This window comes from Tachyglossus aculeatus, unplaced genomic scaffold (genome assembly GCF_015852505.1).
Source record: "Tachyglossus aculeatus isolate mTacAcu1 unplaced genomic scaffold, mTacAcu1.pri scaffold_295_arrow_ctg1, whole genome shotgun sequence".
NCBI lineage: Eukaryota > Metazoa > Chordata > Mammalia > Monotremata > Tachyglossidae > Tachyglossus > Tachyglossus aculeatus.
In genome coordinates, this window is record NW_024045009.1 from 11,896 (window position 1) to 30,770 (window position 18,875).

The 18,875-nt window shown below is 46.4% G+C and overlaps 1 protein-coding gene across 2 annotated transcripts; it reads left to right on the forward strand.

Moving 5' to 3' along the window:
- Positions 1 to 1,373: 1,373 nt before the first annotated feature.
- On the forward strand, positions 1,374 to 18,654 carry LOC119923842 (olfactory receptor 14A16-like). Of its 2 annotated transcripts, none has more exons than XM_038743054.1 (3): positions 1,374 to 2,015; positions 7,107 to 7,196; positions 18,632 to 18,654. In XM_038743054.1, exons 1-3 carry the CDS (start codon positions 1,415 to 1,417, stop codon positions 18,640 to 18,642), a joined length of 702 nt encoding a protein of 233 aa, XP_038598982.1. In that variant the 5' UTR covers positions 1,374 to 1,414; the 3' UTR covers positions 18,643 to 18,654. The 2 variants fall into 2 exon arrangements, with proteins under 2 accessions (XP_038598982.1, XP_038598981.1); XM_038743053.1 differs by lacking the exon at positions 18,632 to 18,654 and adding an exon at positions 8,798 to 8,839.
- Positions 18,655 to 18,875: the final 221 nt, after the last annotated feature.

The window sequence follows — 18,875 nt, forward strand, 5'->3', positions numbered from 1 at the left end:
GATTAGGTGACTTGCCCCAGATGACCCAAGAATACCAAACTCCTGAAACGGGTCATTTACACTGTCTACCTTCTTGTCCTCTTTACCAACATGCTTCTTAAGCCATCACAATCAGGTTTTCAACTCCACACACTAAGGTCAACAATGACCTCCTTATCATCAAATCCAACTACTCTGTGTTAATCTTCCTAGACCTCTAGGGTGCCTCTGGCACTGTGGACCAACCCCTTCTTGGAATGCTTTCAGCCCTCGATTTTGCTTATGCGACACTAGCCTGGTTCTTCTCCTACCTCTCTGGCCGTTTCTCAATCTCTGCTTCACCTCCCTGAACCATTAGTGCTCCTCAAGTCTCCATTCTGCTTCCCTACTCTTTCTGCCCTGCACCCATTCTCTTGGGCAGCTCATCCACTCACTTGAGTTCGGCTCCCCCGTCTCAGTGGACCACTTCCAAATCCAACTCTCTAGCCCTGAAATCTCATCTAACCACAATCCCACATTTCCTCTTGCCTGCAGGATATTTTCACTTGCTTGTTCTGCCAGCACCTCAAACTTCCTCAGTGAACTATTTTGCATCCCTTCAGTTGTTTTTGTGGCTCTTCACAAGACTCTCTAGCTTCTCTACAGCCTTTTGAAAGTGCATTGACCTAACCAAATGCATCACTGGCCAGTGTAGACTATAATGAAAGAATCACTTCCTGACTCCTACCTATCAAAATCTGATTGATACATTCCAAAGCAGTGTTCACTTTTTTTTTTTGCAATAACATCACTTCATTCCAGACTCATCTTTTCTGGTCATCTGTGACACTCTGAATGTGCTATAGGTTTTTTTGTTTTTCCTAGTATACTTGTGCAAGTCTTTCTGTAGCCTGTAAATATATTACCACCCTCTGTTGCAGGATGTGGAGCTAAGAGTCAGGAGATGAAGGCTCTGCTCCCAGCTCTGCCACTGGCCTGCTGGGTGACCCCATCAAAGTCACTTAACCTTTCCATGTCTCGATTACCTCATTTGTGAAATGGGGATGAGCTACTTGCCTCACCCGACTGGACAGTCATGCGGTGAGATCAAAATGTGATAACTGGTGTGAAAATTTTTTTGAAAAATTAGAGTGTTAAATAAACAGAAGATCTTATAAGGAACACAAAATAAGAAATCCTCATTTGGTGATGACAATTCCCAGAAGTCCCAGGGCTGGGATATTTACAGCCCAACGAGAGTGACTGCTGTACATTTTAAGAGCTCTGCCAATATTTCTAGAACTCTGTATTTGTCTGGAAGGGGTACGAGTACTGATATTGTTCGAGGCTTGTAACAAAGTGATCCAATCTGTTCACTCAAGGGAGGAATTTTCTAATTTTCTTTTTGAAAGTACATCAGTTCTTTGTGCAGGCATTCCATAAGTCCTCCGATAAAATGGTCAACGTCACCACAGTGACCGATTTCCTGCTCATGGGATTCTCTGACATCTGGGAGCTGCAGCTGATCCATGCCACGCTGTTCCTCCTGGTCTACCTGGCAGCCCTGATGGGGAATGTTCTCATCATCGCCATCACCACCCTCGACCGGCGCTTCTACACCCCCATGTACTTCTTCCTCAAGCATCTGTCCATCCTCGATCTCTGCTACATTTCTGTCACAGTCCCCAAATCCATCACCAATTCCCTGACCAACAGCTGTTCTACCTACTACTGGGGTTGTGTGGCCCAACTCTTTTTAACAATTATGTTGGCTATTTCAGAGTTGTTCATCCTCACTGTGATGTCCTACGACCGTTACGTGGCCATCTGCCGCCCCCTCCACTATGAGGTCATCATGAACAGAGGGGCCTGTGTGCAGATGGCAGCTGCTACCTGGTTCAGTGGGGGGCTGCTTGGGGGGATGTACTCAGCGGGAACATTCACATTAAGCTTCTGCAGAACTAATATGATCCAACAATTCTTCTGTGATGTCCCCTCCTTGCTGAACATCTCCTGCTCTGAAAGGCACATTGTCGTTGATGTCAGTGTAGTCATTGGTATGAGCTTTGGTTTCATCTCCTTCATGTCCATCATCATTTCATACGTTTACATCTTCTCCACCGTGCTGACATTTCCATCCACTGAGAGCCGCTCCAAAGCTTTCTCCACCTGTCTGCCTCACCTTGCCGTCATCATGTTTTTACTCTCTACTGGAGCCTGTGCCTACCTGAAGCCACCTTCAGACTCCCCGTCAGCCCTGGACCTGATGGTGTCTGTGTTCTACACCGTTGTGCCCCCTACTCTGAACCCCCTCATCTACAGCCTAAGGAACAGGGACATGAAGGCTGCCCTTAAGAAGGTTTGGGGCTGAAACCCTAGGGTTAAATGCCCCTTTATTTGGCTGGTCATTGACCCTGGCATATTTCTATCACACAGAAATGACCGTACGCCCTCTCAAGACTGTAATCTTCATGTGGGCAGGGATCGGCTCTACCACTTCTCTTGCAAAGTACTCTCCTAAGGACTTGGTAGTGTGTTCTGCACACAGTAAGTGCTCAATAAATACCAGCGATTGCTGGTCTGATTGAAATGTCAATAGACGACCCAAGGGGTAACCAGGAAACCTCCTGATTCGAAGAGGCAAGCTCCCAGGATTAAGAAACTTCTCGGCTCCAGCAAACAAGAGAGAAGGGATCAATCAGCCCCTCTAAATGGTCTGCAACAGAAAAAGCCACTCATAATCCACTTCCTAATTACCAAGAGTGAGGGCAGAAACAGGACGAGGAGTAGGGTACATGGTGTTCGTAATGGATGAGAAAATCAGTGTTGGTGTAATCAGTGTTGGGGTTAAGATACATCATTTTCTTTAAGGAGCAGTTGTAGCAATTGTACTAATAGTAGGGAATAGTGAGAAGCAGTGTGCCCAGTGGAAAGAGCCTGGCCCTGGGAGTAAAAGGACCTGGGTTCTAATCCTGGCTCTGCCAAGTGTCCACTATGGGACTTCGGGCCATTCGCTTAACTTCTCTAATAGGGATTAAATCCTACTCCCGCTTACTTAGACTGTGAGCCCCACTTGGGACTATTTAGAACATGGATAATTTGCATTTATCCCACAATGCTTGGTGCGTAGTAAATGCTTAACAAGTATTAGCAGTAGATGTAGTAGCTTTAGCAGTAATAGTAGAATTCGTAGTTATTATAGTAATAGTTGCAGTAGTTGAGCCCGCTGTTGGGTAGGGACTGTCTCTATATGTTGCCAACTTGTACTTCCAAAGCGCTTAGCACAGTGCTCTGCACACAGTAAGCGCTCAAAAAATACGATTGAATGAATGAATGAAAGTAGTAGCATTAGCAGTAATAGTAGAATTCGTTGTTATTATAGTAATAGTTGCAGTAGTTGAGCCCGCTGTTGGGTAGGGACCGTCTCAATATGTTGCCAGCTTGTACTTCCCAAGCGCTTAGTACAGTGCTCTGCACACAGTAAGCGCTCAATGAATATGATTGAATGAATGAATGAATAATAACAGTAGTAGTAGAAGTTGTAGCACCAGTAGTAGAAGTAATAGTATTCATTGAAGTCCTGCATGGCTTAGTCGATAGAATGCAGGCTTGGGAGGCAGAAGGTCCTGGGTTCTAATTCCAGCTTTGCCACATGTCTGCTGCGTGACCTTGGGCAAGTCACTTAACTTCTCTGGACCTCAGTTACCTCATCTGTAAAATGGGGATTAAGAGTGTGAGCCCCATGTGGGACAGGGACTGCGTCCAAACTAATTAACTCGTATCTACCCCGGTGCTTAGAACAGTGGTTGGCATGTAGTAAGTGCCTAACAAGTCTTATCTTGTCTTATGCTGTCAAGTTGCTTCCAAGCCATAGTGACTCCATGGACACATCTCTCCCAGAAAGCCCCACCTCATCATTCTTGTAATGTATCCATAGAGTTTTCTTGGTAAAAATATGGAAGTGGTTTACCATTGCCTTCTTCTGTGCAGAAAACTTGAGTCAACACGTTTGGCTCTCTCCCATACTGCTGCTGCCCAGCACAGTTGAGTTTTGATTTGTAACAGATTGCCTTCCACTAGCTAACCACTACCCAAGCTAGGAATGGAATGGATATGCCTCTGCTTGACTCTCCCTCCTGTAGTCGTGACTAATAGAGTACTGGCAACTCTCCAGGTGCTACCTTGAGGGAGATGACTCCTATACCTTCAGGGAAATGCCTGGAAATCACTTGAAGAATGATGGCAGCAATAGGGATGCAGGAACCTAGGTGGCGGGGAGTGAATAGGACATCCCAAAACCTGTGATAGAAGAGCAGGGTACTGGAGGGCTTTAGGACCAAGGGGAAGTTGCCCAGAGTCTGGGAGTCTGGGGGTTCTTGAGGCGGGAATTTAGGGCTGCAAACTCTTGGTGATATCACACATGGTATAATCCAAAGATGGAACAAGAAGCCATGGATTGGACTCGCAACAACCTAGCAACCCTAGGTATTTAGGTAAATATAGACTCTACATGCACTACTTCCTTATTCTGGGTCAGAAAAGATGGTGGACTGGTCTAATGAGTTGGAGGAAGTGCTTGTCCCACCCAAGAATCATAATCTAACTCTGACCACAGCAACAGACTCCTTGCTGACCTCCATGCCTCCTGTCTCTCCCCTCTCTAGTTCATAATTCACTTTGCTGCCCTGATCATTTTTCAGAAGCCCAAGTGGGACAGGGACTATATTCAACCTGATTATCTCAGATCTATCCAAGCACTTAGTACAGTTCTTAACTCATAGAAAGCACTTAACAAATACCATGGCTATTAGTCATGTTGAGTTTGAAGTGTCAGTGAGTCATCCCTGTGGATATGATAAAGAGACGAGAGAAGATGTGGGATTGCCCCATCCTGGATAATTGGAGCAGGGCCTGCTGGGGGTCCAAGCTGGAATAGGGGCTGGATAGACTCTCTCCTGGGCAACAGACCAATGACAATAGAGTGATCTCATACTGCATTTCCTTTTCCCTCCAAAATGCAACCGGAAAGGAAACTGTCCTTCATTTCTGCTGGAGGCAGGTCTACCTTGGTGAAGGGACTGAATCAATCAATCAGTAGAACATATTGACCACCTACCATGTAGATGTTTAGGGAAACAGGATTGCCTCGTGTAACAGGGACAGGCCTGAGAGCCAGAGGACCTGGGTTCCAATCCTGACAGCCACTTACCTGCTGCATGACCTTGGGAAGTCACTTAAATTATCTTTACCTCAGTCTCTTCCTCTGTAAAATAGGGTTTCAATAGTTGTTCTCATTCTTACTTAGACTCTGAACTCCATGTGGGAGAGGGACTGAGTCCATTCCAGATATACTGTATCTACCCCTTTGTTTACTACATTGCTTGGCACTTAGTAAGCACCTAATAAACACCACAAATTATTACTATTTTATTGTTATTCTTATTGTATTAGAAATTATAGCATGGACTAAGTGATTGAGGGAGTTCAACAGAAAAACAAGACAAAGTCCCTGCCCTCAAGGGATTGGCTGAATATGCTCAGAGTGCTCGCTGTGGCCTCATTCCTCTGGCCAGTAGCAAAGGCTTCCCGTTTCCTCCTTCATGGGTCAATCGATCAATCAATGGTATTTACTGAGTGCTTACTGGGTGAAAACACTACTAAGCACTTGGGAAAGTACAATACAACAGAGTCGATAGACTCTGTGATCCCTGCCCACAAAGAGTCTACAATCTACAGGGGGAAGAGGTGGAACTGGAAGGGGCCCAGATTTTGACTGCAGACTTGGTCCTCTGTTTTGTCGTATGCTTTACCCCACTACAACTGTAGTCCACGGCACAGATTTCTCTCAGTTCTGAAGGGGTGATCCTTTGGCTTTCTCACCCTTCCCAGGACCAAGTCGGCTTGAGCCCAACTTGGAGTTTTTCTAGCTGAACATGATCACTCTTGTCTGCTTGCTAATGCCCTGGCCATCACATGGGAATCAAGTCGATGAATACATATGTGGGAGCTGTGAGCAGTCTTCAATCAGTCAATCAATCAGTGGTTTATTGATTGCTTACTGTATTCCAAACACTGTACTAAGCACTTGGGTCAGTAAAATAGACTTGGTAGACAAAGTTGCTGCCCACAAGGAGCTTACAGTCTCATTACTTTAATATCCAAAGCATATGCCTGGTAGGTAATGGGTCTGAGCCTTGGTTGGAGCTCTGTGCTCTAGGGAACATTTCCTCTCCTCTCTCCACCTTTTCAGGTGGCCCTCCAGGAAGCCTTCTCTGGCCCTGGCACTGAATCCCAAGGATAGAGATCATCTTCGGGGTCCTCATCCTGCTGGAGATTAGCATGGGGGTCTTGAGGAACATGTTCCTCATCATGGTGTATGTTTGCCTGGTTTCCTCCAGCCACAAGCTGACTTCCTCAGGCCACCTGGCCTTGGCCAACACTATGACCATTTTGGCCAAGGGCATCCCAGAAACCCTGACAGCCTGGGGGATGAGAAATTTCCCGGTGGATAGTCAGTCAATAATCCCGGTGGATTTTGGAGTTTACACTGATGGATTAGAATATTTGGGTTGAAAGAGAGAGAGGAGTCAAGGATAATGCTAAGGTTTATCTGTCAGTAAAGAGGGGTTCGAAATAAAGGCACAGTGATATAGAGAGGATCTGCATCTGGAAACTGTCTATGTAGGAGGATGTCCTCATAAATCAATCAATCAATCTATCAATCTTACTGATTGCCCATTTATTGTGGACAGAACACCGTACTAAGCACTGGAAGAGTACAATAGAGTTGATAGACATGATCCCTGACCCCATGGGGCTTTCCACCTGGTAGGGAAGAGTCATGGTACCTCCTTGCCATGCTCTTGCCAGGCTTGTGTCTGCTGGGTCGGCTTCAAGGTGCTGATTATGGTCAATCTGAGACTGAGGAAAAGGCAGAACCAATTCCTCCCTGGTTGTGCCCTGGGAATAGCCCCACCTCTGAAACCAGGTGGCCTGCCCCACTGGCCCGGATCTGCACTCTGGAGACCCTTTGGGACTTGTACAGCTCCCACTTCTGGGACTTGGTGGTGGACAAGGCTGTGCCAGTCACAGAACAGTACAGCCCCAGGAGAGAATCTGTGGTACTTAAAATCAAAATTATTTTCCAGGTAACGAACCTCCACAAGATGCGATCGATGGCCTGCAGACCCACAGGATGAGGAGAGCAGTAGGGGCAATTGAGCACGAACCCATCCCAGGTCAGTGAGTTCCTCCTGAAATGCATGGGATTGATCAAGTACTCACTCCAAACACGATGCTAAATGCTGGGCTAAACACAAGTTATCAGTAAGATGTACAAATTGTTGCCAATTTGCACTTCCCAAGCGCTTAGTACAGTGCTCTGCACACAGTAAGCGCTCAATAAATACGATTGATGATGATGATGTGGGGAGAGACCCCCCTCTGGTCCTCAGTAGGGGAAATGAGGGCTTGAGGGGGGAAGGCCTCTTGGAAGAGGTGAGATTCTTATAAGGCTTTGAAGATAGGGAGAGTGAGAGTCTGCCAGATATGAACAGGGAAAGAGTCCAAGGCTAGAGGCAGGATGTAGGCCAGTGGTCAGAGGTGAGGTAGACAAGATCGAGGTACAAGGAGTAAGTTGGCATTACAGTAGTGAAGCATGTGGCCTGGGTTATAGTGTGTAATTAGCCAGGTAAGATATGAAGGGCTGGGCCAATTGAGAACTTAAAAGCTGAGAGCAAGGCATTCCCATTCGATGTGGAGGTGTATGGGCAACCTCTGGAGATTTTTGAGGAATGGAGAGACCAATCAATCGATTAATCAATCAATCATATTCATTAAACACTTACTGTGAACAAAGGACTGTACTAATCATTTGGGAGAGTACAATATCACAATAAACAGACACATCCCCAGCCCACAACGAGCTTACAATCTGGAGAGGGAGATGGACATGTACATAAGCACTGTGGGGTTGATGGAGGGGTGAAGAGAGGGTACAAATCCAAGTGCAAGGATAATGCAGAGGGAGGGGGAGAAGAGGTAATAATAATAATATAATAATAATAATAATAATGGCATTTATTAAGCACTTACTATGTGCAAAGCACTGTTCTAAGCGCTGGGGAGGTTACAAGGGGATCAGGTTGTCCCACGGGGGGCTCCCAGTCTTAAACCCCATTTTACAGATGAGGGAACTGAGGCCCAGAGAAGTTAAGTGACTTGCCCAAGGTCACACAGCAGACATGTGGGGAAGTGAGAAAAAACATTTTCAAAGGGTACTGATTCAAGTGTATAGATTAAATAGAAGAGAGTGGGGAAATGAGAGTATAATAAGAGGAGGCTACTTGGAGGAGATGTGATTTAGTAGAGCTTTTGAAGATGGTGTGAGTAGGAGTATCACTGCAGTAGCAGCATGGCCTAGTGGAAAGACCACGAGTCTCGGAGTCAGAGGACCTTGGTTTTATCATGACTCTGCCACTTGCCTGCTGGGTGATCTTAACAAGTCATTTAACCTCACTGGGCACCAGTTTTCTCACCTGTAAAATGGAGATTAAGAACTGTTCTCCCTCATTCTTAGATTTTGAGGTGCTGTTTCTCTTGTATCTACCCCAGCACTTAGAACTACGTTTCGCACAAAGCCAGCGCTTAATACCCCAACTATTATTTTCTGCTGTTTTATCTGGGCCAAAATGCACTCCTGCCTCCTGTCACCCCATCACATTATAAATTTTCTTGAGATTGGTTATAGCTCTTCTCCAGAAAATGCCCAACACTAATGGTAGACTCAGAAGATGTTCAGTTTGGGATGTTGACTTTGCTCCAATCTTCCCTCTCACAGGCAGTTCATGACACCTCCCAGACCATGTCTAACATCACGATGGTGACAGAATTCCTCCTCCAGGGATTCTCTGACATCTGGGAGTTGCAGCTGATCCACGCTGCGCTGTTCCTTCTGGCCTATCTGGCAGCCCTGATGGGGAATCTCCTCATCATTGCCGTCACCACCATTGACTGGCACTTGCACTCCCCCATGTACTTCTTCCTCAAGAACCTGTCCATCATTGACCTCGGCTACATCTCCATCACAGTCCCCAAATCCATCTTCAATTCCCTCACGAATGTCAACTCCATCTCTCTGCTGGGCTGCGCTGCCCAGGTATTCCTCATATTTTTACTGGCTGGAACAGAGATGGCACTGCTCACAGTGATGTTCCATGACCGCTATGTTGCCATCTGCCGCCCCCTGCACTATGAGATCATCATGCCCCACGTGACCTGGGTACGCATGTTGGCTGCCTCTTGGTTCTGCAGCTGTTCGAATGCCATCATATACACAGCCAGCACCTTCTCTCTATCCTTCTGTGGCCTCATCACTGTCCACCAGTTCTTCTGTGATGGTCCCCAGTTGCTAAGACTTTCATGTTCCACTGACCATGTCCCAGAAGATGTGAGTTTAGTCGTCAGCCTCAGCTTAGGTTTCTTCTGCTTCATGCTCATCGTGGGCTCCTATGTCCGCATCTTCTCGGCCGTGCTGATGGTGCCGTCAGCAGAGGGCCGCTCCAAAGCCTTTTCCACCTGTGTACCCCACCTAGTCGTCGTCACTCTGTACGTCACGTCTGGCATATCTGCCTGCCTAAAGCCAATATCAGACTCTCCCTCTGCACTGGACCTGCTGGCGTCTGTGTTCTATGCCGTGGTGCCCCCGACCCTTAATCCCCTCATCTACAGCCTGAGGAACCGAGACATTAAGGCAGCGATGGGAAGGCTGCTATGGTCAAAACATCTCACAAAGGAGATGTTTGATATTGGATGAAAGGTCCTTCTTCACGTACTTCCCTGACCATGGCTCTGACTTAACCAGTCTTCACTCCAGAATGGTTTTACCTCAGCATTGTCTGGGTGACCTAGTGGAAAGAGCAGTTGCCTGGGAGTCCGAGGACCTGGATTCTTGTCCTGGGTCTGCCACTGTCTGTAGTGTGACATTGGAAAAATCAGTAAAACTTTCTGTGCCTCTGTTTCCTTTTCTGTACAATGGGGATGAAATATCCATTCTCTCTCCTACTTTGACTGAGAGCCTACGTAGGGTAAGGACTGTGTTTGTACACAAGAAACTATGTCTAATACAGTGCTTGGCATATGGTAAGTGCTTGACAAATATCATGATTATTTCATTATGAAGCTTGAAATCTTGACCAGTGGCCATGAACGCTCCATGGAGGGGTCCAGGACAAACACAGACTACAATTCTTATGCACTCCATGCCTACACTCACTCCCTTGGTGACCTCATTTGCTCCCACGGCTTCAACTATCATCTCTACGCTGATGACACCCAGATCTACATCTCTGCCCCTGCTCTCTCCCCCTCCCTCCAGGCTCGAATCTCCTCCTGCCTTCAGGACATCTCCATCTGGATGTCTGCCCGCCACCTAAAGCTCAACATGTCCAAGACTGAACTACTTGTCTTCCCTCCCAAACCCTGCCCTCTCCCTGACTTTCCCATCATTGCTGACGGCACTACCATCCTTCCCATCTCACAAGCCTGCAACCTTGCTGTCATCCTCGACTCCGCTCTCTCATTCACCCCTCACATCCAAGCCGTCACAAAAACCTGCTGGTCTCAGCTCCGCAACATTGCCAAGATCCGCCCTTTCCTCTCCATCCAAACCACTACCCTGCTCGTTGAAGCTCTCATCCTATCCCGTCTGGACTACTGCATCAGCCTTCTCTCTGATCTCCCATCCTCGTGTCTCTCCCCACTTCAATCCATACTTCATGCTGCTGCCCGGTTTGTCTTTGTCCAGAAACGCTCTGGGCATGTTACTCCCCTCCTCAAAAATCTCCAGTGGCTACCAATCAATCTGCGCATCAGGCAGAAACTCCTCACCCTCGGCTTCAAGGCTCTCCATCACCTCGCCCCCTCCTACCTCACCTCCCTTCTCTCCTTCTCCAGCCCAGCCTGCACCTTCCACTCCTCTGCCGTTAATCTCCTCACCGTGCCTCGTTCTCGCCTGTCTCGCCATCGACCCCCAGCCCACGTCATCCCCCTGGCCTGGAATGCCCTCCCTCTGCCCATCCACCAAGCTAGCTCTCTTCCTCCCTTCAAGGCCCTACTGAGAGCTCACCTCCTCCAGGAGGCCTTCCCAGACTGAGCCTCCTCCTTCTTCTCCCCCTCGGCCCCCTCTCCATCCCCCCCATCTTACCTCCTTCCCTTCCCCACAGCACCTTTATATATGTATATATGTTTGTACATATTTATTACTCTATTTATTTATTTATTTATTTTACTTGTACATATCTATTCTATTTATTTTAATTTGTTAATATGTTTGGTTTTGTTCTCTGTCTCCTGCTTCTAGACTGTAAGCCCACTGTTGGGTAGGGACTGTCTCTATATGTTGCCAACTTGTACTTCCCAAGTGCTTAGTACAGTGCTCTGCACACAGTAAGTGCTCAATAAATGCGACTGATTGATTGATTGATTACTACAGTGAGAGACATCTTTGTTACCCTTCTCCTTTCCTCTCTCCTTCCCCTGATTACACTGCCTCCCACACACCATTTTCCCTCCATTTTCCTTATTTTCCTCTCAAACGAAGAGTGAGCAGTCAGTTTGAAGCACAAATGGAGGGTTTGGGGAAAAACGGACAGAGAATTCTCAGGACATGTGATGGAGTGGGAAAATCTGGAATAGCTATTTTTCTGTTTGTTGTTGTTAGAGTGTAAACTCCTGGTGGAGAAATGACATATCTCTCCTTTCTGTTTACCTTTCCAAATGCTTCATACTGTGCATTGCAGCTAGTGGGACCTCAATAAATACCATTCTAAATTAATCAATGGTATTTATTAAGTGCTTACTGTGTGAGGAGCACTGTACTAACTCCTTGGGAGAGTACAGTATAATAGCATCGGTAGACACAAACCCTTGCTTCGGATAGCTCACAATCTTAGTGGAAGGAATCAAATTAAGAAGCTCCACCTGCTCTTACCCAGAAGAGAATTGATCAGTCCTTCAGTGGTATTTACTGACTCCTTACTCTGTGCTGAGCACTTACTAGCCATTTGGGAGGGTACAGTAAAATATAGTTGGTAAACATGATCTCTGCGGTCTGACTCACAGAACTCAAGGCAGTTTATTAATTACTGGTGGTAAGATAGAGCTGCTTAACGGTAGGGGTCATTTTGAAATCAGAACACATGGTCCTATCTGGACATTGATAAACCTAACTTTTCTCTCACTGCAATCGACCCTGCAATTTACCATCTCTCTGTGCTGAATTTTCTAGTATGAGGATATCCTCACTAGCACAAATCAGCCACTCTCCTCCCCATGGCCCTACTGAGAATTTCATGTTACAGGGTGGTTTTCCAACTCCAGTCTGTCTGTCCAGATGTGAAAAGGACAACTGTGTTATTTCCATATTGCGTGACTGTCGTTGTCCTGTATTTATCTGTTTCTTGTTCCTCTGTGCTACACTTGGCTTCCTCAGGTTCAGGCTCCGTGACAAAGAGGGGAGCCTTGGGCTGTTTCCTGTGGAGAAAACAATGGTGCCTGCCCACCCCAGGTGCCAAGGAGTCCAGCACCTAGAGCATCTGCTGAAATTGGGCATCCCTGGGTTGCCACGGCTGCTTGTTCCCTGCTCCCTCCTTATCTCCTGTCCAAACTGCAGTCTGAGTTGAGCTCCTGTGCCCTGCAGCAGACACAGAGAACCATGCTGTCTGCTGCTATCACGGGATGAATGAAGGGAGCAAGTCAGGGTGTCATAGCAGGGAAAGGGAGAAGAGGAAATGAGGGCTTAGTCAGAGAAGTCCTCTTTGAGGAGATGGGCCTTCAATAAGGCTTTGATGGTGGAGAGAGTAATTTTCTGTCTCATATGAGGAGGAAGGGTATTCCAGGCCATATGTGGGACATGGGCAAGACGTTGGTGGTGACATAGATGAGGTCAAGGAACAGTGAGAAGGTTAGCATTAAAGGAGCAAATTGTGTGGGCTGGGTTGTAGTTGGAGAGTAGTAAAGTCAGGTAGGAGGGGGCACGGTGATTGAGTGCTTTAATATCTCTGGTGAGGAGTTTTTGTTTGATGCGGAGGTGGATAGGCAACCATTGGAGTTTTCTGAGGTGTGGGGAAACATGGACTAAACATTTTTGTAGAAAAATGATAAGTGATTGGATTAATGTGGCAGCAGTTTGGATGGAGAGGAAAGGGCAGATTTTAGTGATATCGTGAAGGTGGAATCAACGGGATTTAGTGATGGATTGGAATATTTGGGTTGAATGAGAGAGAGGAGTCAAAGATAATGCCAAGGTTTACTTGTCAATGAAGAGGGGTTCGAAATGCAGGCACAGTGATCTAGAGAGGTTCTGCATCTGAAAACTGTGTAGGTGGATGTCCTCATAAATCAATCAATCAATCTATCAAACTAGTTGACCATTTACTGTGGGCAGAACACTGTACTAAGTGAAGAGTACAGTAGAGTTAATAGACATGATCCCTGACCCCAAGGAGCTTACAGTCTGGTAGGGAAGAGTCATGGTCCCTCCTGGCCATGCTTTTGTCAGGCTTGTGTCTGTTGGGTTGGCTTCAAGGTGCTAGAGTACCACATTATCTTGGTCAATCTGAGACTGAGGAGAAGGCAGAACCAATTCCTCCCTGGTTGTGCCCTGGGAATAGCCCCACCTCTGAAACAATGTGGCCTGCCCCACTGGCCTGGATCTGCAGTCTGGAGACCCTTTGGGATTTGTTCAGCTCCCACTTCTGGGACTTTGCGGTGGATGAGGCTGTGCCAGTCACAGAACAGTCCAGCCCCAGGAGACAATCTATGGTGCTTAAAATCAAAATGATTTTCCTGTTAGCGAACCTCCACAAGACACGATCGATGGTGTGCAGACCCACAGGATAAGGAGAGCAGCAGGGGCAATTAGGCACGAATCCACCCCAGGTCAGTGAGTTCCTCCTGAAATGCATGGGATTGATCAAGAACTCACTCCAAACACGATGCTAAATGCTGAGCTAAACACAAATTATAGGATGTGGGGAGAGACCCCCCTCTGGTCCTCAGTAGGGGAAATGAGGGCTTGAGAGGGGAAAGCCTCTTGGAAGAGGTGAGATTCTTATAAGGCTTTGAAGATAGGGAGAGTGATAGTCTGCCTGATATGAACAGGGAAGGATTCCAAGGCTAGAGGCAGGATATAGAGAAGCAGCGTAGCTCAGTGGAAAGAGCACGTGCACTTGGGAGTCAGAGGTCATGGGTTCTAATCCCAGCTCCACCCCTTGTCAGCTGGGTGACTTTGGGCAAGTCACTTCACTTTTCTGGGCCTCAGTGACCTCATCTGTAAAACGGGGATGAAGACTGTGAGCCCCACATGTGACAACCTGATCACCTTGTATCACCCAGCACTTAGAACAGTGCTTTGCACATAGTAAGCACTTAACAAATGCCATCATTATCCCAGACTGAGCCCCCTCCTTCCTCTCCCCTTCCTCCCTCTCCCCATCCCCCCTGCCTTACCTCCTTCCCCTCCCCACAGCACCTGTATATATGTATATATGTTTGTACATATTCATTACTCTATTTATTTATTTATTTTACTTGTACATATTTATTCTATTTCTTTTATTTTGTTATTATGTTTTGCTTTGTTGTCTGTCTCCCCCTTCTAGACTGTGAGCCCTCTGTTGGGTAGGGACGGTGTTTATATGTTGCCAACTTGTATTTCCCAAGCGCTTAGTACAGTGCTCTGCACACAGTAAGCGCTCAATAAATACGATTGAATGAATGAATGAATGTAGGCAAGTGGTCAGAGGTGAGGTAGACAAGATCGAGGCACAATGAGTAGGTTGGCATTAGAGTAGTGATGCGTGTGGCCTGGGTTGTAGTGGGTAATCAGCCAGGTAAGATATGAAGGGCCGGGCTGAATGAGATTTTAAAAGCTGAGAGCAAGGCATCTCTATTCGATGTGGAAGTGGATAGGCAACCACTGGCGATTTTTGAGGACTGGAGAGACCTCGATTAATCCATCAATCATTTTTAGTAAACACTTACTGTGTGCAAAGGACTGTACTAATCATTTGGTAGAGTACAATATAACAATAAACAGACACAACCAACACCCACAACGAGCTTACAGTCTGAAGTGGGAGATTGACATTAACAGAAATAGATAAATTACAGATAATCAATCAATCAATCGTATTTATTGAGTGCTTACTGTGTGCAGAGCACTGTACTAAGCACTTGGGAATTACAAGTTGGCCACATATAGAGACAGTCCCTACCCAACAGTGGGCTCACAGTCTAGATATGTACATAAGGGACTGATGGAGGGCTAAAGAGAGCCTATAAATCCAAGTGCAAGGGTGATGCAGAGGGAGTGGGAGAGGAGGAAATGAAGGCTTAGTTAAGGAAGACCTCTTGGAGGAGATGTGCTTGCTATAAGACTTTGAAGGTGGGGAGGATGATCGTCTGTCAGAAATGAAGATTAAGGACACTCCAGGTCAGAGTTATGATAATATAACAATAATAATAATGGTATTTATTAAGCGCTTACTATGTGCAAAGCACTGTTCTAAGTGCTGGGGAGGTTACAAGGTGATCAGGTTGTCCCACGTGGGGCTCACAGTCTGTATCCCCATTTTACAGATGAGGGGACTGAGGCCCAGAGAAGTTAAGTGGGCCTTGTCACACAGCTGACAATTGGCAGAGCAGGGATTTGAACCCATGACCACTGACTCCAAAACACGTGCTCTTTCCACTGAGCCACGCTGCTTCTTTAATGTGAATGAGAGGTTGGCAGTGAGGTATATGAGAAAGAGGTGCAGTGAGTAGGATGACATTAGAGGAGTGAAATGTGCTGGCTTGGTTGAAGGAGGAAATCAGGGAGGTAAGATAGGAGGGGGCAAGACGACTGAGCACGATAAAACCGATGGTAAAAGTTTCTGTTTCATGCAGAGGTTCATGGGAAACCACTGGAGGTTCCCGAGGAGTGGGGAGTTGTGGACTGAACATTTTTCTAGAAAAATGATCCAATCAGCAGAGTGAAATATGAACTGAATGGAGGAAAGACAGGAGGCTGCAAGTTCAGCCAGGAGGATGCTGCAGTCATCAAGTCAGACTATGGTAAGTGCTTGACTCAACATAGCAGCAATTTGAATGGAGAGTTAAGGATGGGTTTCAGTGGTGTTGTGAAGGTAAACCCCACAGGATTTGGTGGCATATTGAATGTGTGTTAAATGAGAGAGATGTCGATGATGATGGCAAGGGTACAGACTTGTGTACAAGGAGGATAGTGGTGTTGTCTTCAGTGATCCTAAAGACATGGGGAGGACAGAGTCTGGGGCAGAAGATGAGGAGTTCTGTTTTCAGCTTGTTAACTTTGAGGTGACAACAGGAAATCAAAATAGAAATGTCCTGAAGGCAAGAGTAAATATGAGACTGCTGAGGAAAGAGTCAGGGCTGGAGAATCATCCATGTAGAGAAGGTAGCTGAAGTCAAGGGAGCAAATGAATTGTCCAAGGGAGTGGGTGTATCAGAGAATAAAAGGCAATCTAGAACAGATCCTTGAGGGACGCCCACATTTAGAGTGTAGGGGGCAGACCGACTTGTAAAAGAAATCAGAAAGGAGCGGAAAACTAGGAGAGGACAGTGTCAGTGAAGCCGGAGTTGGATAATGTTTCCGCGACAAGGGGGTGGTCGACAGTGTTGAAGGCAGCTGAGAGGTCAAGGATGATTAGGATGGAGGCCTTTGGATTTGGCAAATGGAGATCACTGGTGACCTTGAGGAAGGCAGTTTCAGCGGAGCAAAGGGGGCAGAAACCAGATTGGAGTGAATCAAGGAGAAGAAGCAGACAACCTGCTGAAGGAGTTTGAAAAGGAATGGTAGAAGGGAGATAGGACAATAGCTGGTGGGAGTTGTGGAGACAAAGAGGGTTTTTTTTAAGACAGGGGTTACATGAGCACGTTTACAAGCAGCGTAGAAGAAGCCACTGAGAAATGAATGGTAGAAGATGGGTTCAAATGTACTGGTGGAGGGTGTAGATTTTGAGAGGAGGTCTACTCTTTACCATGATCCCTGTCAATGAAAGGCAGTGGATGACCTTGTGGGAGAGTGCAGTAAATATGTACTGATCACTGGCATGGAAATATATCTGGATTCTACCTGGAATCCTATCTCAATTGTATTTATTAAGTGCTTTTTGGTGAAGAACGCTGTACTAAGCACTGGGAAGAGCACAATACAATAGAGCTGGTTAACATGATCCCTTCCCTTACGGGGTTTATAGACTAGTAGGAGAGACAAACATTAAAATAAATTACAGATAGGGGAAGCAGCAGAGTATAAGGTTATGGACAAAGTGCTGTGCGACTAGGAGTGGGGTGAATATCAGAGTTCTTAAATAATACGGACCCTAAAGCTTAGATTAATCAATAAAGAAACGATACTAACTGAGCACTTACTACGTGCAGAGCAGTTTGCTAAGTGCTTGGAAAATTACAGCACAAATGACCACTGCCCTCAAGGAGCTCGGCCACTTGTCAGCTTCCTGACTTTGGGCAAGTCACTTAACTTCCCTGTGCCTCAGTTACCTCATCTGTGAAAAAGGGGATTAAAACTGTGAGCCCCCCGTGGGACAACCTGATTACCTTGCATCTACCCCAGCACTCAGAACAGTGCTTGGCACATAGTAATCGCTTAACAAATACCATTAAACAAAAGGAGCTAGCAATACTAGTTGGGAAGACAGGCATTAAAATAAATTACAAGTAGTGGAAGTGGCAGCAAATAAAGATCTGGACATTAGTGCTGTGTGTCTGTAGGTGGAGTGAGAAAAAATGTTCTCAAAGGGTACTGATTCAAGTGTATAGATGACAAAGAAGAGAAGGCCAGTAGAGTGGGGAAATGAGAGTATAATCAGAGGGGGCTACATGGAGGAGATGTGATTTAGTAGGGTTTTTAGTAGGGTTTTGGGGATGCAGCATGGCTCAGTGGAAAGAGCCCGAATTTGGGAGTCAGAGGTCATGGGTTCTAATCCCAGCTCTGCCACTTGTCAGCTGTGTGAATTTGGGCAAGTGACTTAACTTCTATGTGCCTCAGTTACCTCATCTGTAAAATGGGGATTAAGACTGTGAGCCCCACGTGGGACAACCTTGATTACTTTGGATCCCCCGCCATGCTTAGAACAGTGCTTGGCACATAGTAAGTGCTTAACAAATACCAACATTATTATTATAATTATTATTTATGAAGATGGTGTGAGTAGTAGCCACATGGCCTAGGGCTGGGAATCAGAGTACCTCAGTTTTAACCTGACTCTGCCACTGCCTGCTAGGTGATCTCAACAAGTCATTTAACCTCTCTGGGGCCCAGTTTCCTCACCTGTAAAATGGGGATTAAGAACTGTTCTCCCTCCTACTTAGATTGTGAGGTGCTGGTTATCTTGTATCTACCCCAGCACTTAGAACTGTGTTTGGCACATATTAATTGCTGAACAGATACACTAATTCCTATTTTTTGCTGTTGGGCCAAAATGCACTCCTGCCTCCTGTCATCCCATCCCATTATAAATTTTCTTGAGATTGGTTATAGCTCTTCTCCAGAAAATCCTCAACACTAATAGCAGACTCAGAAGATGCTCAGTTGGGAATGTTGATTTTGTACCATTCTTCACTCTCACAGGAAGCTCATGACATCTCCCAGACCATGTCTAACATCACGACGGTGACAGAATTCCTCCTCCTGGGATTCTCCGACATCCGAGAGTGGCAGTTGATCCACACTGCGCTGTTCCTTCTGGTCTATCTGGCAGCCCTGATGGGGAATCTCCTCATCATTGCCATCACCACCCTCGACCGGCACTTCCACACCCCCATGTACTTCTTCCTCAAGAACCTGTCTGTCATTGACCTCGGCTACATCTCTG